The sequence below is a fragment of the Larimichthys crocea genome, chromosome XIV, assembly GCF_000972845.2.
Source record: "Larimichthys crocea isolate SSNF chromosome XIV, L_crocea_2.0, whole genome shotgun sequence".
Classification (NCBI taxonomy): Eukaryota; Metazoa; Chordata; class Actinopteri; family Sciaenidae; genus Larimichthys; species Larimichthys crocea.
This window is the reverse complement of record NC_040024.1, coordinates 8,825,443-8,852,158: the sequence shown is the minus strand read 5'-3', so window position 1 is coordinate 8,852,158 and position 26,716 is coordinate 8,825,443. Positions and strand designations below refer to the sequence as shown.

At 43.2% G+C, this 26,716-nt stretch overlaps 2 protein-coding genes across 3 annotated transcripts in view; one reads left to right on the top strand and one right to left on the bottom strand.

The window, feature by feature from the left end:
• The window catches only part of zgc:109889 (wiskott-Aldrich syndrome protein family member 3), a 37,236-nt gene extending 24,481 nt beyond the window's left edge, over positions 1–12,755 (top strand). The window contains 11 exon segments of the mRNA XM_027288176.1: positions 2,068–2,221; positions 2,715–2,832; positions 4,396–4,464; positions 4,892–4,936; positions 6,864–6,997; positions 7,659–7,961; positions 8,421–8,424; positions 8,568–8,664; positions 8,667–8,725; positions 8,728–8,971; positions 9,059–12,755. Coding sequence (XP_027143977.1) covers positions 2,068–2,221; positions 2,715–2,832; positions 4,396–4,464; positions 4,892–4,936; positions 6,864–6,997; positions 7,659–7,961; positions 8,421–8,424; positions 8,568–8,664; positions 8,667–8,725; positions 8,728–8,971; positions 9,059–9,216 — 1,385 coding nt within the window. The 3' untranslated portion in view covers positions 9,217–12,755.
• An 8,254-nt stretch (positions 12,756–21,009) lies between these two features.
• gpr185b (G protein-coupled receptor 185 b) lies at positions 21,010–26,217 on the bottom strand. 2 transcript variants are annotated; one of them, XM_019265133.2, is made up of 2 exons: positions 25,860–26,217; positions 21,010–24,586 (listed from the first exon to the last, which is right to left on the bottom strand). In XM_019265133.2, exon 2 carries the CDS (start codon positions 24,582–24,584, stop codon positions 23,514–23,516), a length of 1,071 nt encoding a protein of 356 aa, XP_019120678.1. In that variant the 5' UTR covers positions 24,585–24,586; positions 25,860–26,217; the 3' UTR covers positions 21,010–23,513. The 2 variants fall into 2 exon arrangements, with proteins under 2 accessions (XP_019120678.1, XP_019120677.1); XM_019265132.2 differs by lacking the exon at positions 25,860–26,217 and adding an exon at positions 24,972–25,365.
• Between the last annotated feature and the right edge of the window lie 499 nt (positions 26,218–26,716).

Sequence of the window (26,716 nt, the reverse complement as noted above, 5' to 3'; positions counted from 1 at the left end):
TGGGACCTCTCCCCGGCGCTGGCTGGCCCCCGCCGGGCGCATTTCCTCCAAGGTGGTGTGCCGCGACCGGCTCTGCGTTTACAGCGCCCGGACCTCGCCGTTTCCCGGGGCCGTGGACTCTCATTAAAGGGTTAATGAGCTATCATCCTGTTGTTTTTTATAAGAACACAAACTGTTTGAGAGTTTCTGTAAAGAGAGATTTTTTCCTACAAATAAAAAGATAATTTTATTTGGTCATAATTTGTCTGTAGCTCATTTTGGTTTAAAAAAAATCGTGAAAAAATCGTATCGTGAACAAAAAATCGTGACTCGAATCGAGTCGTGAGTTGAGTGTATCGTTACATCCCTAAAGGTGCACACAGCATGTAAGCTGTCTGCATCAGGTGTTACACTAAGATAAGTTCGACTTTATTGATCCCACACGGCGGAGATTCACTTGTTACAGCGGCTCACGATACACAAGGCGGATAAGAAATATATTCTAAATAAATAGTCTTCTCCCCACATCCGAAAGGCCGAGTCCATCCTGCTGCGAGGCGGTTCGAACGTTTCCTCTGCTGTTCCTCGTCTCTCTGTCTCTTTGCTTTCCTGTCTGTCCTCAGCTGTTCGTTCTCTCAAGTTGAAACCCGTCCAGAGTTACCCGAGAGTCCAAAGTTCATTCAGTCTCTGTCATGGAAATTCTTATCAACTGGTCTGAGACTGAAATAAAGACATTAAAATAATATTATTTATTTAATTTTATTCCTTGCACAGTCACACAGAGTGCACGGCAGCCTGCCATGTGTAGTTATCAGAAGCTCCGACCTTCTTCCCGTAGTCCAGCCCTACGGGGGGGAGACCAGTTTAGACGTCATGTGCCAGTTATCACAGTGCAAGGACAGAAAAGCGGTCCAAGTCTGGAGCCTGCTGCTCGTCTAAGGCAAACACAAGGAAGAAAGACAAGAATGTGAGACGACTACAAGAAAGAAAAACAGCTAGTGAAGTTGATAGTAGAAATAACTCAAAATAAGCATCTTACAATGTGATTCTTCTGGCACACAGTGTCACTTCACTCCCTGTAGCTTGGTTACCGTGATAATGATGAACGAATGATGATGGTTTGTATTGTTTTGTCTCCTGATCTCCAGTTTCTGGCACTAACAGCTGTTCTCCGGTGTAAACAAGAGAGCTTAGGCTAGTTTAGGCCAATCTCTACATGTTTGCACACAAATCAGACGGAGCTTGGTGTAGAAAGAAACAGTACATGTTAGTATATGTAGTATTTGTTATTGTAGCTTGTAGCTGATGCGTTTTTCAAATTCATGTTGACAAAAACCTCAAAACCGTTCTATGTTCTTCTTCTGTATAACAGTTCTAATTTGGTGTTTCCTAAAAATCAAACTGTGTCGTAGTATTTGCCTTTCAACAAAATCCATAAACTAATAAATCTTTGTGTCCAAACCACACGGACCAATGTGACATTGGGAGTCTGGGGATGCACTTTTTATTTCACACTGTGAAAAAGTGCCTCCCTGTGACTCTGTCCACTAAATTCTTAATAACCTAATTCATTTTTGTTGTGAGAAACACGTCAAAGGAAACACGGACCTGTGTATGATTCTTTTATTGCATTGGGAGACCTGAATTAATGAATAATACAGTACAATAAAAGAAGATTTTAGATGTTTTATGTACCCGAAGTGACACAAGGAGACGAGTTCCCTCCAGTGTTTTCCTTTTACAGCCTTATTGTCCAACTCTGGTGGCATAAATCTCTGAAATTATGCCGCAGGGATGGGCCTTTCAAGCAGAAATACTACTCCATATTTATTGGGAACTGTTTGACTGTTGCTTTGGCTGCAAACTGAGTATCTGCTCTGTCTCTCAGGGGCAGAAAACAGGCGAACTGAACTTGCCTGGTGGTAATACACGACTGCCAGCATCACTGAAAACAAAGAAAATTCAATATTTTAAGACGATAGTTAGAGAAACTATTCAAAAGTTGGAAAATCATGACTCTTGTCCTGGCTAATTAATAGTATTATGTCCGTTAAGTGCAACTGTTTGTGTGTTTGTTTCTTTGTTCAGTCTCCCTGCAGGATATCAACATGAGGAAGGCCTTTAAGAGCAGCACCATCCAGGACCAGCAAGTAGTGTCGAGGACTTCGGTCCCTAACCCGGTGGTGGAGATGTACCACCGCTGTGACAAACCTCCTCCACTCAACATTCTCAGCCCCTATAGGTCAGTCTTTTAACCTGTTTGGTTTGCAATCATGCCAAAACTCTTTAAAATAAACTCTGAATTCAGGACTTCAGTTTACTTCTTGAGTCAGCGACAGCACAAAACATGGAGATAACACAGTTCTTCCATAGAAATCAGGAGCTAAAGCTTTTACATTTTCTTGAATGTTGTTGCTTTAGTGACGTCAACGGGAAAAACGTAAATTGTGACCAAGAACTTGGGATTAGTTTGGATTCTCATTGGAAAATATTGTTTTATTTTAGTTAAATTTGTGAAATGATCAAATTTTACAACCATAAAACCTCAGCAGCTTTTCAGAAAGCTAGAAGACGAGGACTAATTAGGGAAGGGTGCATGAGTACAGGCTTTGTTGCATCTGCTCCTCAAACTTTTACACATCCTGCACCATTTTATTTTGCTTCTTGTTATCCAACTCACCCATGAACCTCAAAAAATGTTCTTCACCCATGTGTCTCTATGTTCGTCCTTGCAGGGATGACAAGAAGGACGCGTTGAAGTTCTACACCGACCCCTCGTACTTCTTCAACCTGTGGAAGGAGAAGATGCTGCAGGCCACCGAGGACAAACGCAAAGAGAAGAGGCGGCAGAAGGTACGACTGTTTGTATTCGCGATCGTGTATCTGTACATGAACGTGTGTTCGAATGGGGAATGTGTTGTTTTGTACGTATGATGTGGACGTGCTGACAAAACATAAAGATAAAATCCATCTTCTGGTCTTGATTTGCTAATCTGTTTTTATTTAAAGCTGTTATTTCATTTTCTGCATTTCTATCTGACTGTACTCACCATTTAGCTTTGCTTTGTGGCGTAATTGGTTATTGATACAGCAGCAGCTGGGCAGGCTCATTACTCAGAGACGGCCTGAGGGGAACACGACTACACAATAAATTAAATGTTTTGAATATATTTATAGGAAGATGCAGCTTCTACTGGAAATAAAATTACAGCTGTTACAGTACAGGCTTGTTATGTTTCAATCAAAGACAACAAGTAGCTCTTATGTATATGTATATATCCATATATAGCACTGAATACGTTAATAAGAGTTGATGTTAAGACCCTTTATTTATAAGTCATGCCAGTGTTGTAGTACTCAAGATCGGTCTTAGTCTTGACACTTGAGATGCTCAAGACCACCTCAGACAAAGAGGACTCTGAATTTTAGTTCAAGTCCACAACTGTGCGGATGTCTGATTCATTTATTAACTTTCTGCAAGGAGACATCAGCCAAATCTGAAAGAACGACTGAAAGAACAAACACAGCCGACTCAATGTGGCGACCACGCTTCACCCAAAGAGTTTTCTTGAATATTAATTACTTAAGTATACTGTCTGATCTTGGTCTTGACTTGGTCTCAACCCCTAAAAGTCCCTAAAAGTCTTGATGCACTCTGGTCTCGGTCATGAGTCAATCTTGGGTTAGTTGGTCTTCACTGAGCCTTGCAGTTACTACCCAGAGGTCCGGTAAGTGGACCATCTAGATAAATTTAAATCTAATGTGATGTTCTCTAATTTTTTGAAGTATCATTAGAGCCAGAAACAAAATCATGAATCAGTTCTTTTTGTTTTTATTGGAGGTTGAACCAGTTTTCGTCGTGGGTACTGATGGTCTCTAGAAGCAGCAGCAGGGACTGTGTGGGCTGATCCAGCCGTGGGTATTTGTTCGATTCATAACGACAGTGGTTCTGATCATTTTTGACAGTCCTGTCTTTTCCGGTTAGCTCGTTTGCGTTCGCTCAGATCGACATAATTGGCGAAGAGTTTTAAATATTACAGAGCCGTGTCTCTCAGCGGCGCTTCTCTTTGATTTAAAACGCTACACTCCATCCGATCGTTCCTCAAACCTCCTGAGCAGCTGCTGCTGTATGTTGTTTTTTTCTTTTTGCTGTCAATATTTCTGTTTCAATTTAATGCTGCTCACATTGTTTCTGTTCCCTTTCCTCCAACCTGGAAACTTGGCAGGAAACAATCCCGTCGAGAAATGAAGTAGTTTTCATTCTCGAGGTTTGAATATCAGAGGAGGCTCGTCTGCTTCTTCCTTCCTTTTTATCTATAGAGTTGCAAGACACACTCCTCCTCCTCCTCCTCCTCCTCCTCCTCCTTCTCCGCTGAGTCTAACGCACCAGCTTGTCTTTCTCCCATGTTTCCATAGGGCTGTCCGGCCCACCCCGACAGGCCCCACTCCAGACAGGCCCCACCCAGGAGCCCCCTGTCCATCTCTGTAAGACAACCTGCCCCTAACCTGCTCTCTCTCTTTTTGCCTCCCTCACTTTTTACCCCCCCTTGCACTTTAAACACACAATACACACTCGCCTGTTATGATAGAGGAACTCAGGTAAGACACACACACACACATAGGGGAAATAATGTTAAAGACACAGACACACACACCTTCCCTTTCTGTTTGTGTGTCACGTTGCGTTAGCTTGCCACCTCACCCGCTCTCTAACCCTCTGTGTTTGGTTTGTCTTACGTTCCCAGACGTTTGTTTTTGGCTCTTCTGTCCATCGTCTTTTAGTGTGTTTAATAGCGAATGGGTGGTGACTAGACTAGAGTGTGTGTGTGTTACAAAGAGCTGGTGATGGGTCCTGTTTACTTCCTCTGTCACAGGGAAATCAGTATTTTATCCTCCTCTGTTTCTTTTCCAGGAGCAGCAGAAGCAGGTCGAGGACCCGAGCAGGGAGGTTAAGAAGGTCAGTGACGTGCTTGTGTTTGTTTTGTCGCCATGTTGTTGGTAGTCCAGCCTCTAAAAACTACTTGCTTGTCAAAAACAAACTTTTATTGCCCATGAGAACAACGTCGTAGCCGCTTCTCGTCCACATTAGTCACTTAACCAAAAAAAATAGTGTCCAGTTTGAAAAAGTCTAAAACTAACAAAGAGTAATAAAGTTAATTTAGATGTGCTATAAAAAAGCTCTGATAAACTGACTGTACACTACCTGCCAAGCACTAAATGATCATCAGTCAAAGTTACCTACCAGCTGGTGAAAATACTGGAACATTTAGCAGTTAAAGAGGCTGTTATTTCCCTCAGGAGGTGGTGGAGACCAAAAATAGAGCTAAAAGAGAGTTATCTGGACTTATATGATCAGTGAGAAGCTAAAAGAACAATTCCAAAACAATGTTAATTTTGATTTGTGTTATATAAATAAATAAATAGGCAAATTTCAATACAGTGGTCCCTCGTTTATCGCGGGGGATAAGTTCTAAAAATAACACGCAATAAACGAAATCCACGAAGTAAGTTTTACAATTATTCTACATGTTTTAAGGCCGTAAAACCCCTAACCACACACTTTTATACACTTTTCTCAGACAGGCATTAACATTTTCTCACATTTCTCTCTTATTTAAACTCTCAAAGTTCAAACTTTCGCAGATTTAACAAAAATAAGTACAATACTGTATTAGTAAATGAAACCAAAGATCAAAACCTGTTTTCAAGCCCAAACATTTTTAACAAATTTAATTTTAATGATCAATCTACGAGGTTTGACACATGAGAAATTATTACCAGTAACTCACGCGTTTTTCACCGTTCCTCTGATGGTGCCGAACACAATGCGCGTTCATACTGTACAGTACGCCGTAAAAAAAAAAAACATGCAAAATTACACAAAAAAAATCTGCGAGTCCACGAGAAGTGAACCGCGTTATAGCGAGGGACGACTGTATATATATATTTTTGTACAAATCTCTAAAATTACAGACATTATCTGTAAATAAAAAACAAACTGTCATTTAAGTATCATGTTATTAATGACAAATGAAAGTTATTTCTCATTTTTGAACAGAAAAAATAAAATGTTATTTTTTACAGTATCTTTCTGCTCTCTTAAATTACATAAACATTCATGTAAAACTGACAGTAATTATACGTAATTAAATGTAGCTGATTACATAAATGTTTACGTCCGTACTAACAATTTCACAGTCTAATTATAAGGTACATTTTAATATCTTTTACACTTATGTGTACTTGTACGTTATAATTATAATTCAGATACAAATGACATGAAACATAATGAGTCTTCTTTATTTAAAAGAAGACATCGGACAAAAGTGAAACGAGTAAAGACGAAGTCAGGAAAACGATGCGTTGCGTTGCCGGGCCTGATGTTTGTGTCTTTATTTAAGGTGGAAATCTGTTAATTAACAGTGTTTCTCTTTAAAACTGACAGAAAATTTGAATTTTCATATGTTACTTTAATTATACAGTTTTCTGTTTGGAACTGTTTAACTTAATGAACTCAGCTTTTTTTTTATGAGGGGGAAGATTTAATCACTCCAAAACCACCTTCAATAAAAGTACATTACAGTCATTTACCAAAGTCATGACAGTGAGATACTGCAGCTGCCCATTAACAGCCTCCCTGATGAGGTGTTAGAGAGGTGCAGCTGTGCTAATTCTCCGGGCCACAGCAAATTAACGTTAATAAATTACAGTATCGTCAGTATCTGGTTTAAATGACTTGTTCTTGGCGTGCTTAGCTGGTGCCGTTACCTGTCTTGGCATGGACAGTTTTTAATCTTAACGGGACCTTTCCTGATCAAATAAGTTAAATTATAAACATTATTCATGAGGTAAGGACAAACAAAGTATCTGTTTTACTTCTAAAGGTGCGCAAGGCTCGTAACCGGCGTCAGGAGTGGAACGTCCTGGCCTACGACAAAGAGTTCAGACCAGATGCCCGACTTACCCCTTCCCCTTACCATGGCATGTCCTCAGAAGGATCCTTGTCCCCTGATAGCAGGTAAACAAACACTCGATCTATCCCCGTTTTCCTCGAGGGTCCTAATACCTCGTCACAATCTAACCCGACAACACGTTGCTGTTTATATGTTGAGTTGTTGCTCTCCAGGGACAAGAGACAACAGTACTTGTAATGAGTGACTGAAACACGTGTCAGAGTGTTTCACTGTTTGTCTCAGCCCTCAAAAGCAATAAATCGTGCCGGTATAAGTATAAATATCTCATACAGTACAGTAATGTTTCACTACCACTCAAAGTTCAGGAGGTTTCTGTAGTCTGAGCTGCAGATTTAACCAGTTTGCACCTTGTTTGAAGCTCTGTGCTGCCCTCTTTTGGTAATTCAGATCATGTGAATTTATATTTTGTGTCCAAATCTGTTTAAGAAAATGTTATGATTAAACTTTTAGGGGAAATTGGATCACTGCAGTGACAAAAACAGGGATTCAGTAAACACAGTTATGAAGTTTTATCTATATTTGTTTCTCTATTATGGTCAAATTAAAAGGATTCTGTGTTGTTGTTTTGGGAACCTTGGACATCAGATTGTATTTGTGATATTTGGACATTTTTTAATTCGTAAACAATAATTAAAGTAATAAAATACATAGAGAAAACAGTTGTAATTAATCACGGAGATAAATATTGAAACTTGCCTCCAACAGGTCAATGGCGTCCGACTCCTACCCCGCCAGCCCCAACCACCCCTCCACCCAGGCCCCCAGCGCCGTCCACCCCACCGACCACCACGCCAGGGACCACCTCAGTGCCGCGGCCCAGACTCAGTCACTGGACCGAGGCCTCAGGCCGGCCAACCAGCCCCCGGGACCTGGAGGACCAGCCGCGGCGGGGCGACATGCGGCCTCCCTGGGCAGGGCTCCGTCAGGACACGGAGTCCAGGGTGGTGGAGATCCAACGGTTAACGGGCCGAGGCAGCAGTCAGTTAAGGAATACCGGGCCGGGCACGGGTGGGTTTGCTCATCAGTGGTTTTCAAATATTTTGTGATGAGTCTGGTTAAAACTCTTGAACGAACTTTGAATGAACATGAGCTGGAACAATCGATTATTAAAAGATTCACCAGCAGTATTTCAGGTTTCCGTTACAATCTCAACACTTTCGGTTTCTTAAAATGTTTTTTTCTGAGCCCGATAATCTTCAGACCACATTAGCTCTGTGTCACGGCAGTAGCTCAGTAACAAAGTGGAACATGGTGTTTAAACTATAAAGGCCGCGTTAATGTCAACCCACGGCTGCTTTGAAGGTTAAAATTAAATCGTTTCACCTTTTCAAAGCGTCTCCTCGACACTCAGACAAACCAGCGACGTGATATTTAGAAATCACACTGTTAACTCTTCACTCTCCTACGTTGGAGAATCACCAAAGAGAAACGTGCTCAGTAGTCGTCGTCATTTTGGCATTTGTCCAGCATGGTAAGTTTGGTAAATGTCGTCACCTCAGGTCCAGGTCTTCCTCCTCAGTCTTAAATTGAACATGTTGTGTTGCACTTCATCACATTTGGTGAATGAATAAATAAACTTTCTGGATTTTTCTTTTCTTCTTCTTCCCTCTCTAGCGGCCAACCCTCCACCATCCCGGAGTACTACATCCCGCCGCACCGCCCCCTCCTCCCCCAACCATCCCCTCCGCCCAGACCGCCTTCGACTCCACCACACCCCGACCTCCGCCGCCGCCTCCGCCGTCCCCCCGACCTCCTCCACCCTCTCCCGCCCTTACTCCCCATCCCCTCTCTCCCCGGCCACTACGTGCCCTCCCCGGCCACCCCCGTCAGGCCGCCGCCCGCCGCGCCGCCGCCTCCGCCCGGAGCCCCTTCGGGAGCCCTCCAGGCTCACCCGTCGCCGCCGCACGCCGCCGGGCAATCGGCCGTTGACGCTGCGCCCGCGACGAGGAAGTCCACCATGCTGGGGATGATCCCGATGAGCGACGCCCGCTCCGACCTGCTGGCTGCAATACGTAGAGGTATGCACACCAGATGTTAACCACTATTGTTGTTGTTGAGCTGTAGCCCTTGTCTCACTCCTCCTCCTCCTCCTCCTCCTCCTTCAGGTATCCAGCTGAGGAAGGTGCAGGAGCAGAGGGAGCAGGAGGCGAAGAGGGAGCCCGTCGGCAACGATGTGGCGACCATCCTGTCGCGCCGTATCGCCGTGGAGTACAGCGAGTCCGACGACGACTCCGAGCTCGACGAGAACGAGTGGTCTGACTAAAAAAAAAAAGAAAAAGAAAAAGGGGAAGACGGGAGCTCGGTGGGAGGCGATGACAGGGGAGAAACACTGAGGTGGAAATGAAGGAGTTTAATTAGTGTTCAGTCATACATACATTCACACGTGCTTACATCCCCTGTTGCTCCGAAACATTTAGCACTTCTGCAGCCACAGGTTGGCAATTTCAGCTTGCTTGGTTGCCCCTGACGACGCCTATTCTTGAAAACCACCACCCGGCGTGTACGGCACAATAAACACATTCACACCATTCCAACTCCTCCACCTCCTTTTTACATATCTGAGTGATCATCACGGCGATGTTACACCGACTGCTGTCAAACTGTACGTAGGTGAAGCCCGGGGGTGTGATGTGTTTACAGGACACATGGTATAGCACAAGAAAAATTATAATTATAGTGCAATCTTAAGTTATCTGCCAAATGTTGAGAGAATTTATGAACAAAGTCAGGGAAAATCAGGGAACAAATAACTCCTTAGAGGATTTTTACTCCGCCTGTTTGTGAAACATGCGCGCCCCCCTCACAGGACTTCTCTTTCTTTGTGAGAGTTTGGCTTCTTGATCACTGAATTATCTCCGTGTAATGAACATTTGAATACACAGCATGGTTTGTACTTTATAAAATATGGACGTCGCCCACGGGTTTCAGTCAGCGTGGTCGCTGCTTCTTTCGCTTTCCTGGTTAATCTAAAAAATTGGCAACGGAAGACCTGAGGCTGGATGGTCTGAACCAGCTGGGTTTTGTAATAAGACGCATAAAATCAGGGATAAAAGTCTTAAAATTAAAGATCTTGTGAGCAGAACGCTCCCCAAAGTTTTAGCTCATACAGGAACTTGGCAAAGTATTGATCTTTTAGATTTTTGCTGTTGATTTGTGACTGACGAAGACAGATTAAAAACCAAAAGATAGTTCGGTTTGTTGAAAATTTGTCATATTTTGGCGATTGCTTAAACCACAGTTGAGAAATCATCAGTTTGGTGATAATTTAAAGTACAGGTCTGTTTTCTTGACTTTAACTGATGTAAACTGCATTAGAAAACATTAATAATTTAAATTTTAAAGTCTCATTCGAGTATAAATCAATCAAAATGTCATTTTGTGGGGTTTTTTTTGGTAGTGGGGCAATAGCTGTCTTAAATGTCTTATTTTACATTTCTGTTTTTGTTTTAATTGTTTAAACAGTAATCTCATTGAGATTAAGAGAGACTACACAAAAAGAAATAGCGTTCGATTTAATTTAATAATGACAAGGCACACACACGAGAAGTTTCTACAGCGAGATACGTGACACCTTTCCTGTTGTAGTTTGTATCTGAAGTGATTCGAAGGCCAAACTCTCATGAAGTCAGTGCAGTTCTTGAAGCATTTCAACATTGTTCTTCTCCCACTGAAACTGTGACGAAAGACGCCAAGCGCCACCTTGTTGAAGTTAATCATTCAGCCTCCATATCACAGCGTCGAACGATAAATCGAGCGAGCTTACGCCATTATTATTATTTTGTTTTGTTTTTTTATTAGTTTTTTTTGGGGGGTGTCATTCATAACACATTTCAGCCAGTGACTGTGTGCTGTGGTGTTTGGTCTTTATATAAACGCTTCCACACTTTAACCGGAGCCGCACTCACAAAGCTCGTCATCCTGAGCCAGGGTCAAAGGTCACGTCCACTCCCTCATATACAACCTTTAATCGCTCTCGGCGACCCTGGATCAGCACTGCTGTCTGTGGAGGCTTTGTGAACGCAGCCCCTGGACTATAAATACATAAGTGTAAGAGACTTGCAACAGTAATATACAGTATATTATCTATCTCTTTTCAGTATAGGTTTGGCTAATCCTCAGTATGAGCTGATTGGACTGTAGTGTTTTTATAATGTGGTTTTTTCCTTTTAAAATGTGCTGCAGTGAGTTGTTTACTTTGGTTTTATTTTAGGGTTTTCTACTCAAGGCCAGGACTGAGGTATCCGATGATAAAACAGTTTGTCAGACAAGCCAGTTAAAAGGATGTAATGGACCAATTTTTGTTGTTTTTACCAGATAAACCAGTTCCAAATCGAAATCTCGAGCCAAAGCATGACCTAAACATCGCATAAAAAAAAAGCATTTAATGCTCAATATATGCGTTTCTTCATACTACATGTGTTCATTTTAATCTTCTGTCCAAAGCAACGTTGATTTTTTAAAAAGATTTTGAAGGTCTTTTGTTGGTTTTCTGGAAGGTGTCGTTCACATTTAGATTTAGATTTTACCTCCACGTGATGATGATCTGGGCAATACATGCACTTGGAAACGGTCCCACTAAAAAGATCAGTCGTGCTGTTTTATAATAAATTACCTGCAACTCACTTTTAAAGTGAATATTAGCACTTAACTACTTATTTAAATAAACTGCCGTTCAGTGTGTAGTTGCAACCTGCTTCACATTGAAGGGCTGGTGTCTGTAAAAACATCAAAATTTCAACCAAGTTTGGCACAATTTTAACGTAATGTTCTTTTGAGCCTCACCAAATCAAAAAAGTCTTTACTGGCTAATTAACCTAATGAATATACACCAACTGGCCACTTCATTGGGTACACTCGTACGGAAAATTCTTCTTTTTACGAAGCTAATTTAACTTGAGGTTGTAGTTTGCAGTAGTGTTAAACTGGACTAGAAACACCAACTGAAAAATAAGCTTTGTGAACATTGAATTTATGGCAGAGTTGGATCGCATTGGATCGTACCTAATGAAGTGTTTGGTCGGTGTATACCGAGACTGTTTTGACTGCATAGTTGTTGCACAGGTTTGAGGCTTTTATTGGTTTATTACAGAAAAGACCAAAATGTTAGAGCTCAATCGTAGATCATAAAAATCTTGTTGTATGTACTTGATAGTTGAGAACACGGATCACTCGATACCTGCACTCTGTTGGAGAATATCAATAACAACTGGACTGGACGATGGATGGATGGATGGATTGTTGACGGGTTCTTGGTTGTTCTCCCTGATTGTTTCGTGAAGCACATTGAACAGCTGGCATACAAACTTGCCTTTGACATGGGCCAAATCTAACTACAGAAAAAGTATACTCAGTCCTGAAATGTGGCCGGCAATATTTAGATCCAAAGAACTTCATGACAGTTCGAGCATCCTTAAAAAAATAAAGCCGTGACTGTAAAAACCTAAAATCTATGTCTTGTTGGATGTGCTGGTTTAAAAAAATATATATATACCCACAAATCTGGGAGACAAACAACATTAAAGTCTGATATTTTGAGTGATTCGAGAGATTTCAAATCAAACGTACCTTGTGTATCTACTGGCTTGTAAGAATACTTCATTATGTGTTTGAAAATGTGAGAAATGAATCATGTTGTATAGACTTTTGGTAAGACGGCCTGTAAAGTAAAAAAAGAAAAAAAAGAAAAATACATTTGGGGTAATATAACATAGACAATGAAACAAAATAAAACTGTGTATTGCACACTAAAACCAACTGTAAGCAAGTATGCATGTAACTATAGACAATAAATGGTGAACAAAACTGTTTCCCTGTGCATTTTTTTAACATGTACGTTTAATGTATTCTTTATTTAGCATCACATACTTACAAGCTGTGACGTTGATAATGACGTACCACTGAATCATCATATCCTTTTTCAATCAGATGTCTGTGATGAACAGATGATGAACATTGTTTGTATGATGGTTGACAGTTTTTCTGGTCGTCATCATATGTCATGTGAAACTGCTTTACGAGCTCATCCGATTGCAGCATTGTACAATTTCAAGAAGGTTGACTTGCCTCGTATCGTATCCGTGACGTCGCCCACTGAAGAGACGTTTTAAAGCTCAGAGGTTAATCTAAAAATTGGTAAAGACGTGAATTGTTTGTGGCCCTGAGTTGGGCTGAATGAAGCCTGGTTGCTCAAACAAGCCATCCGTAATGGCACTTACCTGTCCACAATTCTTGAAAACACAATTTCTCAATCATCCCTTCACTGTTCACTTTGGTTCTGCCAAAGTTGAACCATCTGGTTATTTTATAGGGCACAGCAAGAAGTTTCCTGGTTTGAACGCCCCGTCCAGCTGAGGCCTTTCTGTTTGGATGTCCCTGTGTCTGCGTGAGTTCCTGCCACAGTCCATCCAGTCAGCTGGTCACTCTAAATCACCCGTAGGTTGAATATGGGTGTGACTTTGTCCAGATCAGACCAAAACCCATGCAGCCATGATCGAGCAGTCGGTAGTAAGTAAGGCAGCCTTTATGGCACTGTATCATGTTCTCACCACTGGAAGAGCCCCCTAAAGGGCACCTTATCACATTTTCTTGCACATGGGGTCACTGCAGAGGGCACTTTATTATATCTTCTCTACCACAGGGGTGTCTAAGAGGGCACTATTGCATTGTTGTTGGGTTTTTCCAATCACAGGGACACTAGAGGGGAAGACTTAGTCCACAAGTGCCCCAGTGAGCTTGGGTTACATTTGGTTCCAAGTTCTTTTTGAAGACTTGAGGAGCTCCTTATATGTTAAGTTGCCACCTACGCTATCTTTACAGAAGAAACTTCATACTTTGACACAAACTTATGATTTACTAACACACAGGATGTGATGATTTCTGGTAAATGCATGTTTTTCTCTTCAGTATTATCATAACGTCTCACTTCAAGATTTAAAATGGTAACATTTGTCCAGCAGTCATCTCATAACGATGACGTAAATCCAGCGATCATCACTCCCATTTTTTTCTCAGCTTTGTGACACACCCACCCGGTGTTAACATGGTTCGTTCCAGCGCCATGCTGTTCTGGGCCTTGGCATGGTGATGGGGGCGGAGGAGGAGGAACCAACGGGTTGCTGTTTTAGGAGAGAGGAGTCATTTTGGGACACAGATGGTGACACAGCAGAGAGAAAGAGAGAGAGAGGTCAGTGGAAAATACAAAAAGAACATCACGGACACACAGAGAAAATATCTGTCACCCAAAGTCAGAGAAATGCTCAGGATTCGGTTCAAAGAACGGTGAAGGAGTCCAAAATATTTCTTTGCGAGTGTCTAATTTTAGTCTGGACCTAATTTTGGAATCAAAAGCTTCAGATAAGCCTATTTAAAAACAAGATGCACTTGATTTATTTGACGTTTTAAAGGATGTCCAGATGTTTTAATCCCTTTTTCTGTGGAGAGTTTAATCACCATTGACTATATTGATATGACGACACTCTGTAGCAGTGAAATGAGTCACTGTTGGCAAAATAATTGCAATTTTAAAGGCTGCTTCCAGTGTTTGAGAGACTGATTACAAGCTCAAGCACAGTTTAACAGGTTCCAGCGATTACGATTAACTACCATTTATTTCAGACAGCTACACTATAGAAATTAAACTGTGGAGATCTCTCACCTATAGCTTGTGGTACATAATGTCACAGTAAACATTTATTAACCCTTGTTTTTTGTCATAAATAGTAGCATTTTCTCCCTTAAAAGAGATATTTAAATTAAAAATCTACCTTTGAATTGTTCCAGTGCTTGTCGAGATACCTGACATTAGTGGATCCAGTCATCGCCCATGGCCTGCATACCTCAAGAACTTATTTCATAGTGTAAGTAGATTTAGTATGATGACAAGGAAAAGTTGGTGGAAAACTTGTTGTTAAAGCATTGTCTCTACATGGTGTTTCCAGTGGTGAAAGTTTGGATGAAAGAGAATGACCCACAAGCGAACCAAGATCATACCTTAATGCAGGGCAAGTCAAGATCACAGGGGGGTAAAAGTCATGAAGGCTGAACTGAGACCAAGATTTAGGGCTTGATTTACTATGAAGACAAGCACTCAGTTACTCTTGGTGACAGAGTGGTGTGTCATCTGCATAATTATGATGGTAGAGTTCATTTCTTTTTGCATAATTTGGCTTAAAGAGAGGAATTAAAAGAGGCCCAAACATTGCGCCCTGGGGAACTCCACATGCCAAATTGCTGCCTTAGAGATAGGACAGCTACCCCAGTGGTCTTTCTTGTGTTGTATGGTCAGTCATATCAAGGGAAACACAAAGATCTGATTGAACAAGGACTCAACTTTTTCCTGAATCAATTTCTAAACAAATATCACTCAACACTAAGTGAGAGTAGTTCTCTGACTAAACCTGAAGGACTATATGTCCAGTTTGAATGTATATCCTATAACAACCCTTCATCCGATCGATTTCACACTCGTTGGATGTATTGCTGAGGATCCAAAGAAGATATGATTGTAGAGTTAATTTTCTTTTTGCTTAATTTGGGTTAAAGGGAGGAATTAAAAGAGGCCCAAACATCGAGCCCTGAGGAACTCCACATGCCAAATTGCTGCCTTCGAGATAGGACAGCTAGCCCAGTGGTCTGCAGCACAAAGATCTGACTGAACAATATCTAAACAGTTATCACTCAGCACTAAGTGAGAGCACTTGAGTTATTTAACTAAACCTGAAGAAGTATCTGTCTGACTGTATTTACAATGTGAACGTACATCCTTCGATTCTTTCCACAATGGTTCGCCCGATCGATTTCAGAGGGTTCAGCATAAGTCTATAGTTCCTTATCACAGATGTTAGAGGAGACTCGATGGCTGCGCTTCTTATAACATTAGGGGAAATTGCATAATGATAGGAGACGTGGTCGACTAATTGCAGCAAATCTGTTGCCAAACAGCTGAAAACCCTTTTAAAGAAGCTTGTTGGCGGAGCATCAAGGCAGCAGGTAGATGGCTTAAGATGCTGCGAGGTCTGTAATATGTACTGTGTGTTTTGATATCATAAACCGTGCTCCAAATCTGATTTTTAACTCATTAAGGTTGGATTTTCTTGTTTTGTTTTGTCTCCCAGCTCCCTCCAACCTCTCCGATAAAACTCAGAGCCTGCTGTCTCCTCGCAGACAAAGAAAGAAAGTAGGACATTGCAATACAAGCGTTTAAAATAACTCCTGGAAAAAGCTTCGAACGCGCTCGGATCGATGACGTGCTAAGAATAATAATAATGTCCAGTTTGAAAGTGCACTCACGGTGGATCGTTTCCTGGCCACATGCAGGAAATAATCTTCACGGGTCTCCATTAAAATTTTAGATCAGGGTGAAGAGGTGTGTGTGTGTGTGTGTGTGTGTGTGTGTGTGTGTGTGTGAGTCAGACACAACAGATGCAGGAATATCACCACCTTCTGTGCTTTTTTTTTTTTTCTGCTTCTTGTTCGTTCTCAAACACATGCACATACACGGAGGTGATTTGCAGCATCCTGCGGCATATGGTGGAGAGAGCCTTCTGACTCACAGAGAAAGAGAGAGAGAGAGAGTGGGGGAGACAGACAGGAGGGAGGTGGGTGAGGGATTGGGTGGGTGAGTAGGAAGATAGAGACAGTAAGGGTTGGTTTGGCTTCGAGAGCTGCTGTAATGACGTAAAAGAAGCGAGGCGTGTGTGTGTGTGTGTGTGTGTGGGTGGATGCTGCGTCTTTTGGCTTGCAGTATTCACCTCTGGCCACATGGTGGAGCTCTTTGCCTCCATGTAGAGGCCGCATAGAGGTGAGTCAAGGAGGCAAACACACACACACACACACACACACACACTTTCATTGACATACAGATTCGACTGATTAAAGGTTAAATATCAGTCACGCACGCACAAGCATCACAGATCTGGACTAAAATCTCCTGCTCTGTGTGTGTGTTTAGTGTTTAGTGTGTTTTCTAGTACCACACCCTCACACACACACACACACACACACACACACACACACACTGCACAGCATCCTCACTCCAGCTTTAAACTTTTGCAAATAGCTGCACATCGTCACTGTTTTGCACCTTTTTTACTCCCTTCAGTTTAAGTGTGTGTGTGTTCATGTGTCGCATCTTCCTCCTCGTCCTCCTCTTCTCTCTCTCTGCTGTTTTCTGCTGTTATGCAAGCAGGGAGTGGTTTAATAATTCAGCAGCATCTCTTTTTATGCCCAGGCTTTCCTTAACACTACAGTGACCTGGGATATTCACACACACACATATTGACGTCAGCGACGTTCAGAAAAAAACACACAACGTTCTCGTTTTTTGTCGTTCTCAGTTTTTATTTGGCAAATTTTATTCTCCACTTTTGTTTGTTTTTGCTTTTTTTTTTTCATCTTTCTCGTCTCGGTTTTTATTTACAATAGTAAAAAATAAATCTTTCTCTTTCAAGGTTTTACATTCGACATTTACAAGTGCAATGTGTAACATGTCCATCTTTATAAAGTGCATTTGTACTTTTTAAATAACCGACACAAACCCAAATAAGAAAATCAAATACAGTAGAAGAAATAAAATCAAACATGATTCAAGGACACTGCTTCAGTTCTGACATCACATCATCGTTACCCAATAACACCCTCACCTTGACGGTCTAGAACCTGTGATGCTCGCTTTCCTCCAGACCAACAACAATGTAATAAAACAATGTTTTTCTATGAAGGCCATACTCGGTCCGATAGAAAAATTAGCTCTGTGATGGTTTGATTGACAATCTTGCCTGAAGTGTTCTCGGTTACAGACGGTTTGACGGCAGACGGACGGCCGGTGGAGGGAGAGTGCTGCTTATTTGCTGTTGGCACTCGCCCCGAACCTTTTAAAACCCTCCTCCTCCTCCTCCTCCTCCTCCTCCTTTGTGCTCAGAAAAAACTAAAAAAAGGAGGATGGATGATGTGAGAGGTGTAAAAATAGATTAAAAAAAATAATAATAACTGAGGACAAAGCGGATGTTTTCCGTCTACCGAGGCAAAGTGAATATTTGGCTCGGCGCTCGGGGATGGAGGGAGGGAGGGTCGATTTCGACTTCTTTTACTACTTCTTCCCCTCGCCTCCTTTCTCGCTTCCCTCTTTATCTGCTTTCAGGGTAACTATTTTTAGACCGAGCCTGCCTTGCCTGACCGAGCGACTCGCTTCCTGCAGGGCCGAGGGTGGCTGAAAATGTTTAGAAGAGGAGGTGAAGGTGTCGATAAAGAAGATGAGAGGAGATGTGTGAAGGAATGACGAGGAAGGAAGGAAGGAAGGAAGGAAGGAAGGAAGGAAGGAAGGAAGAGAGGGGAGGGGATGTCTTTGAAACGACCTGCCTCCTCTCTTAGACACGACTCAGACAAAATGACGTCACCGGAAACCTGATTCTGTGACGTGAAACACCGTCACGCTCAGCCTCTCCGTCCTGTCCGTCTGTCGTCTTCTAGAAAAAAACTGCTCAGATTTACAATTTAAAGTCGAGGCGACGTCGTACAGAAACACTGATATCATCTCTCACATTGTTGCCGCTGCCTTTTTTTAAAAAACCCAAAAAGAAATCTGACGTCACGAGTGAAGAAACACAAAGTTAGGATTGGATTCTTGTCGTTTGCTCAGTGTTGTGATCGATAACATCAAGGTCAAGTCCTTTTTTGTCTTTTTTTTTTATCCGGCTGCTTCGTTTGCAGATTTTTACCGATTCCACCGCGAGAATCTCTCACGAACGTGTATGTACACAAACCCCAAACGAAATAAGACACTAGAAAGTCGAAAAATATGGCACTTTTTCAGCATATCTGACACCACCCGGAAAAAAAACTCATCTATAGGAAGAACACAGAAGAGGAAGAAACACACTTACTTACATACGTACGTACGTACACACTCACAACATGCTCACAGCAGCGACCGTGTCTTGTAACTCATGCCCTGATGAACATTACAAAAATATACATTTCTGTACAGCATTGCATAATAAAAATAACACACACACTCACTTGTACGGTATCTTTTTTTTTTTTGTCTTTTTTTTTTTGTTCAAATTTGAATTATAGTCCTGTATAGCGGCTGACAAAACCATTCTGCGTGTGTTTACAGTGAGAGTTGGTTGGAGTTATGGTTCATTACAATTGGCTATGATCCCGGGAGGGAGAACACACCACACATACGTACACACACACACATATATACGCAAACACACACATACACACAGTGAGTGGTCGCTCCACTCCTGCCCCAGGAATGGTTGACTTTGAGTAGTGGCGTATTCACAGATGAGTGTTAATTAATTTTACGTTTAAAAAACGATCACGAGATGGACGTGCCAGACGGGACGGGTCAGAGTTAGAAACACTGAGTTCATCTGAGCTGTTTGAGTCGAAGCGATGTTGGATTGCCACGTTTCCAGTCATGAAACGGCTGATTTGTGGTTTTATTTTTGGGGCTCATGACTTCCTCCAGACTTGGATTGAATAGAGAGGTTTTTTTTTACGTTGGAGAAATGAACTAAAAACTTAACAAACATTTAATTTTGAACTGGAGACAGGAGATTGTAACATTTTCTCAACACACAGTTAGTCGCTGTTACTTCTGTGCTTGACTTTAACTCGCTATTTTAAGTCCACCAGTGGTCAATAGTCGCCATTTCGGCTACGTAGCATAAGTGGACGGACCACCGACATTGTGAAAATGGTGGCCAAGGAAGCAGTGAAGTTGTACGGATGTTTTATGCTTATATTTTTGGCAGCCAAATATTGGCTCCGCATGGGTTGCAATTCAGCAAAGAAGAAGCAGTAAAATGTTGCGATTGTCGTTTACGGTACTCGATTGAAAAAAAACAAAAAAGACACTACCCTGCTGAAAATGAGCACACTACGTCAAGAAGTACAAACTGTACCAATGGAAGACGCGTGCGAACGGAAGTATCCAAATTGAGACACAGTGTTGACGTGTGCTAGAACAATAAGCGGTATTTCATTCTCTGGATTGAACATTAGTTCATTTAATATGTCAGTTTATACTCCGACAGAGGAGGGTTAAAGGTCCAGTGTGTACTATTTAACAACCTCTATTTACAGGAACATAATAACTATGTTTTCGTTAGTGTATAATCACTAAAATAAGACTAAACTAAACGCTGGCTCTAGTAGTTTCACTGCTAGTTGCCACTTAATCTAGCCTGTCCTTTAACTTTATGTCCGCACTGTCGAGACCACTTGCTATCGGCCAACAGCACGAGACTATTGACTGGGAAATGGCGCCATTTAAAAGCTTTAACTGTTAAAACAAACATGAAAACTCATTTCTATTCAATCCAAGTCTAGTTCATGATCCTAATTTAAGCTTGATCCTCCCATTTTAAAGGGTTAAACTTTTTTTTTTTTGAGCAGTGGTCCCATCTAGCATCTCCAAAAAAAACAAAACACAGGTGACTAAGCAAGTCTCACATTATTGTGCATACAGGAGGACTGTGTGCCGATAGGATCTGCATCAGATTCCTACGTGAAATGGATTTAATTAACTCGCCGGGATCGATTCCCGCCCTCCCAACACACACACACACACACACACACACACACACACAGTGCTGCAGTTCATCACGCCTGCCAAAAAAACAAACAAAAAAAAAAACAAACAGAAACTGCGTCCTACCTCGTGCTTTCCAGAGTAAATTCAAAGTATTTCATTTAATAATTGATGCAAGTCTCTTTTTTTTCTTCTTTTTCCATCGATGCAGTGATTGAGCTAAAAAAAGAGAGAGCGGGTAGAGAGAGGTGGTCGACCTTCAGATACTAAATAAACGAGACACTGGAACATGAAAATAAATCTAATTTTAGCTCATTTCTATCAATGAAAATAGGCTTTATATTTAGGTTTGTCCTACTTCCACTTCCAAACACAATGTGCTTTAGAATATTCACCTTTAGTCCACCACCTCTCTCTCTTTTTTTGTCTCCATTGTGGCTTTTTTTTTTATAATAATGTGCACACAGCAAAAATAAATTTAGACATTATTGCGAAGGAGTTTTTTTTTGTTCCAATAAGGCCAAAAAAAACAAAAACAACAACAAATAAAATCACTGACAGAGGAGCTGTTGTTCTGCTAACAACTGATTGTTTGCTGCTGCCACGAAGAAACAAAAAAATAGAAAAAATTAAATTTACACTCTTTAAAAAAAGACCCTGCGTCTCCTGAGCGCCATTGTTCAAAGTTTCCATGTGTGTGTGTGTACACGTGTCGTCTATTTGTTTCATGGTTTATTTGGTAGAAAGCGTTTGAATTTTGGAAGTGGCTCCCTGTCGTGACAGAAACAACTATAGAGTGTTTATGTGTTTTTTTTTTACAGTTTTCCCGAAGCCGGTACACCTCCCACACGAGTATATTAGCAGCATGCCAATAGCTTAGTCATGGTACCTCTCTGTGCAGAGGAACACGAGAGTGAAAACTATCTGCGTACATCATTTAAATGCAGACAGAGGTTAGCAGTAAATCCTCAGTGTTCACTACATCCTCTTGTACTGTATATTATTAAGCCAATTCCCGCCGCCTATTATTACGGAGACGTTATTAACATTAGCTGGATTTAACTTACATGATGCCCTTTTCAGAGGATCCTTGTGTGTGTGTGTGTGTGTGTGTTGTACGTGACCCGAGGTTACGTTAAATCGCGTCTCGCCTGGCATTTCTATTTCACGCCGCGTCACCTCGCCTCTCTCTTTCTTCTCATTAACCTGCCGAGCCGTCGGAAAGGAGCCCTCGGGGGGGGTGCAGAGCATCGGCTTCTTCCGGCTCGACTGTGTGTTTGTGTGTGTGCAGCTAATGCTGACAGGCTTTGGTGTAAAGAACAAGCCAGGGGAAAATTAGAGCATATGATGAAGATTTTTTTTTTTATCCGTGATGTTAAAACACTCTTTTTGTCTTTTGCAGGACATGTCCTGTAGCCAACCTGAGCCGTCCCGATGAAAAATGCCCTATTCAATATGGATTGTGCTCAGCTCTAGCTAATGGATAATCAATCGAGGTTGGGCGGGGGCAACGGAGTTAAAACGCTGTCTCTAAATTTAGAGCCTTAAAACCTCCGTTATGCGGATGCAGATAAACATCGAGCTTGCTGCCCCCCTTTGAGCCTCCTGGAAAAAAAAAACGTCAGCTGCTTTCACCTTGCCCGTGTCAGAAAGCTTGTTTCACCTCATGAGGGCCCGTCTTTTCTTTTCTCATGCATAATTCCTGCCGCTGAGATACAAGAGAGGCGAGAGAATGGCGGCGGCGACAAGGGGCGGGTCATAGACGCGCTTACGGGACCTCAAGGAGTACGATTGGAGTTCTTCGTGTTGACAGATTTAGAGGCGTGAACGTGCAAAAATTGAAGCCTCGCGGTTAAATTTCACGTATGATAGCTGCAGCAGTTCCCCACAAAGACTTATTGTTTGACAAGACGGGAGGTTTTTCTCTTTGAAATCAACAAGCTACCCATGAATGTTTCAAGTGTGAAAGTCACAAGTGCCGAATGGGTTGCAAAGAAACTCCAATCGAGCTGTCCTTTCCACATCAAGAAGAACAGTGTAGCCTACTTTACGAGCGCCCTCTTCCCCCCCGGCAGCAGCAGCAGAAGCAGCGAGCATTCCCAGGGTAGCATCGCTCTGCAGTGACGCTGCCCTTGGTGTGCTGTATTCAGCTCTCTCTCTTTCCTCTTTGCTTCACAGTCACGGCTCGAGAAACCCGTTTTTTTTTTCTCCCTCCGACAGGGAGCAGATTTGATTTCATCACGGCAAAAAAAAAAAGGGATAACACACGCCAGGGCACTAAATGTGGAAATCCCTGTGCTACACACCATGCAGGGTTTGTGAGTGTCTTGAGTGCACGATCAGGACGCCGGAAACGCATGTTTGGCAAATTGCAAGATCGTTGCTCGTTAATGATCAATCTCCGCGCACAAGAGTTAATTATTGTTGTCTGCAAACTCATTAATGATTTCATCTGCATCAGATCAAAATATGTTTCAAGGGAGGAAATGTTTTCTAGCTCATTGAGAATACTCAAGGTCATTCGTTGGGTATATTTAGCTCTCCACACTCGTTTCAGACACATCAAACAGGATTTTAAGACTTCTTTTCTGATTGCATAACCATGCAGCGCCCCCCATTCCCCACAAGCTCAGGTCCTACAGAGATTTAGGACGTTTACTTCCTAAATCCCGCCTATGCTACTCTTCGAGAAGTAGGCCTCACTCCTCGTACACCCCTAAAAAAAAAAAGGAGGTCAGTTGGAAACTCCCCACAACCACCATGAGGATACCTTAAACAGGATTTTGCAGTTGGTTTCACGCCACCTTCCCATCGTCACCTTCACCGCCGTCGTCTTTGTTAGCTCTATCTTTTTCTGCTGTGGCCAGCCGTGCGTTCGCCGTCAGCCCACCAGCCCTGATATGAAGAGTAGAGGAAGCCTCCGTTCCTCCGGCCACAAACCTTCAACGTTTCGTCCTTTCCGCCCGTCCGACAACTCGGCGTCAAGCGCCATGCCAGATAGAAACCAACCTCCCCTGCTACACGTCACTGGAGGTCCTGGGTCTGAGGGAGAGGTTGGACGGGACGCAACCGCAGCAGGCCATCCACAGCGACTTCTGGATGTCCGGGTTTCGGAACGCATAGATGATGGGGTTGATCACAGAGCAGCAGGTGGCTGGGAGGACCGTGGCATAGGTGTATATCACGGGGTAGCTGGAGTCAGCCACAATGGAGTACATGGCAAATGGAAGCCAGCACGCCCCGAAGGCACACAGGATGGCCGACAGTGTGGAGACGCCTTTGGTGGTGGAGATGGCCACGAACTGGTGCTGCACGGCGATTTGCTGCGCGTGGCGGAAGGCGATCTTGCAGATTTGCAGGTAGAGCTGCATCATCAGGGCGAAGACGAGCAAGAAGGTGACGGCGAGCGCCACGGCGTTGTTTTTGGTGACGGGCCGGCAGATGCTGCACGTAGACTCGTCCCTAAGACAGTTCCAGCCGAGCGCCGGCAGCAAGCCGAGCGTGAGGCACGACACCCAGATGAAGACCACCATCACGTAGGTGAAGGTGACTGTCCGTTCGGTGTGGTAGGTCAGGGCGTTGTACAGCGACAGGTAACGGTCCACCGTGATGGCGAGGATGTTGAGGACGGACGCCGAGAAGGCCGAGATGAGCAGTCCGACGGACAGCAGCGTCACAAACTCCACCGAGCTGTCGACCAAGTAGGTGAAGACAAAGTTCAAGATGAGGCCGAGGCCGGCCAGGAGATCTGCCACCGCCAACGATCCAATCAGGATGAACATTGGAGCGCGGAGCGTCGGCGTGTAGAACAACACGGCGATTACCAGAGCGTTCTCGCAGGAGATGAGCGTCCCGGTCACGCAAAGCGCGATATCCCACGGGCTGACTTCCTGGACAGCCACGGTAGTAGACGCCGGCTGGAGGTCAGGGGTCATAGTTCTAAGGATGGGCTCGGAAGAAGAGTTGGAAGGGTCCTCGGCTAGGATCCAGGAGGTGGAGGAGTCGAAGGGGTCGAGGGGAGAGGAGGAGTTTAGGCTGCTGCCGCTGCCGCTACTCATGGCTGCTGCCGCGGCCAGGGAGAGAATCATAGCTGGAGAAACGAGAGAGGAAGAAGGAGGGGAAGGGAAGGAAAATGGAGAGGGAGGTAAAAGTTTAGAGAAGGAAGGAGAGGAGGAGATGTGCGTGAACGGCGTGGAGAGAAAGGATAGAAGAGGAGTCGGAGGAGGTGAAGGACAAAGGAAGGTGTTAACACTTATCCCCCTTCTTTCATCCATCCATCCGTCCGTCCGTTCATTCATTCATTCATTCATTCACCCGGAGCTCGCACGTCACCAGCCGCTCCCACGCACCACAACCACTGACAGGTAATTAGCAGGTGTGATCATGCACAAGCGAGGGAATAAAACAAGACAAACCCTCAAACACGCACACACACCAACACACACAAAAAAAAGAAAAATCTGCTGCAGTCGTACCGAAACGGACGAAGACGAGGTTCAATTTCCTCTCAGTCAAAACCATCATCAACAAAAATCTATTTTTAGAGCAGCTCTAAAAATGGTGCATGACGTCCTGGGGCACGGCGCGCGGCGGTAGCGGTGGCGATAGATATCGGTGGTCGTGTTCACCTGAACGCGTGCCCAGACATGCAGTTTTTTTTTTTGTTGTTGTTGTTTTGTTTTTCTTACGTGTCCGTTAATTCTCCGCAAACAGACGACCAGAATAAATAAATAAAGAAATAAAAGAAGAAGCTAATTTTAGCTCGGCTGAGATTGAGCGGCCAGGTCGGTGGCGCGCGCGCGAAGGAGCGAGCGGGCGCCAAAAAAAAAAAAAAGGGATGTGGAGCTCCATTCACAAAAAAAATTCTCCCACCTCCCTCCCCTCCTTCACCTCCTCCACCCGCCCCCTTTATTTTTCATCTCACCCCTCCTCCCTCCCTCTCTCTCTCTCTCTCTTCTTTCTTTCATGCGCACACACACACACTGTCAATGACTGCAAACGGTTGGGGAAGGTCACCACCACCACCACCAGCACCACCAGCAGCACCTCCACCAACAAGCCCCGCAGCTCACGGTGCTCACATCCCTGCGGTAGCAGCTCGTGCATCCCCCCCTTTATCAAACACAAGCAGCCCGTGCATGTGCATAGAAATACAAATATATATATAAATACATATATATAGACAGAGACAGAGAAAGGGAGGACAATAAATACCTGGATCAGTTTCATTCAGCTGCAGCAGTGCAGTCCCTGAGCCAGCGAGGGAGTGAGTGAGGGAAGGAAGGATGTAAGGAAGGAAGGAAGGAAGGGAGGATGGAGACCACGCCACAGAGACACCACCAGCACAAAAAAAGAGAAATTACCAGCTTGTCTTCTTGTTCTCCCCTGCAGGAAATCCGTCCCTGTCCACTGTGTCCACTGTGTCTGTGTGTTTCTTTATTCTTTTTTCAGGGTTTCCCCCTCTCCTCATCTCTCTCTCTCTCTCTCTCTCTCTCTCTCTCTCTCTCTCTCTCTCTCTCTTTCTCCCCTTTTTTCTCCCCTAGTCAGCGGCGCGCGCTATATTCCTCGGTTGGCATGGTTATTAGCCTTCTGTCGGAAGCTCCGTCCTCGCGCTGCACATCCTCGCCTCCTCATTGGACCGGCTTGTCATTCTCCTTGTCTGACGTCAGAAGTCTCCGCTCCTCCAGTCACCGTCATCGTCATCATCCCGGTGTGTGTGTGTGTGTGTGTGTATGTGTGTGAATCACGATGAGGGATGAATTAACGAATTCACCTTTCAATTAAATTTTAATTGGCTTTATGATGCGATGATTTTGTTTGTCTTCTCATACTGTGAGTTACACGTGTGCTGGCATCTGCGTGGCTTAATCACGCACGCACGCACTCAAGGTACAAGAGTGGCTGATCACCCACCCACTCACAAGCAGCGCGTGACAAGTCCTGAAATACCTGAAAGGTGAGACTGACCCACCACCACCTGAAATAATGTGTCACAATGTGTCACATTTATAATAACGTGTTAGTTTATGGTCAGCAAGCACTGTAAAAAAAAAAAAAGAATAAAAAAGTTTTTACAGTAAAAAATGTAAAAAAAAGTTTTTTCGTACTAAAAAAATATAATTTTCTCTAAATATTTTACATTACATTACATGACTGTGTTTTCCTGTATACAGTAAAACTTCAAAACCTTTATTCATACACCATTGTAAGAGAATTTGTA

Excerpts from the sequence above, each read along its gene's own strand:
- gpr185b (XM_019265132.2), bottom strand. The coding sequence starts at position 25,020 with ATGATGGTTTTGACTGAGAGGAAATTGAACCTCGTCTTCGTCCGTTTC. Across the intron at positions 24,587-24,971 it reads CCTCGTCTTCGTCCGTTTCG|CTATGATTCTCTCCCTGGCC; the intron begins GTACGACTGCAG and ends TCGTTTCTCCAG.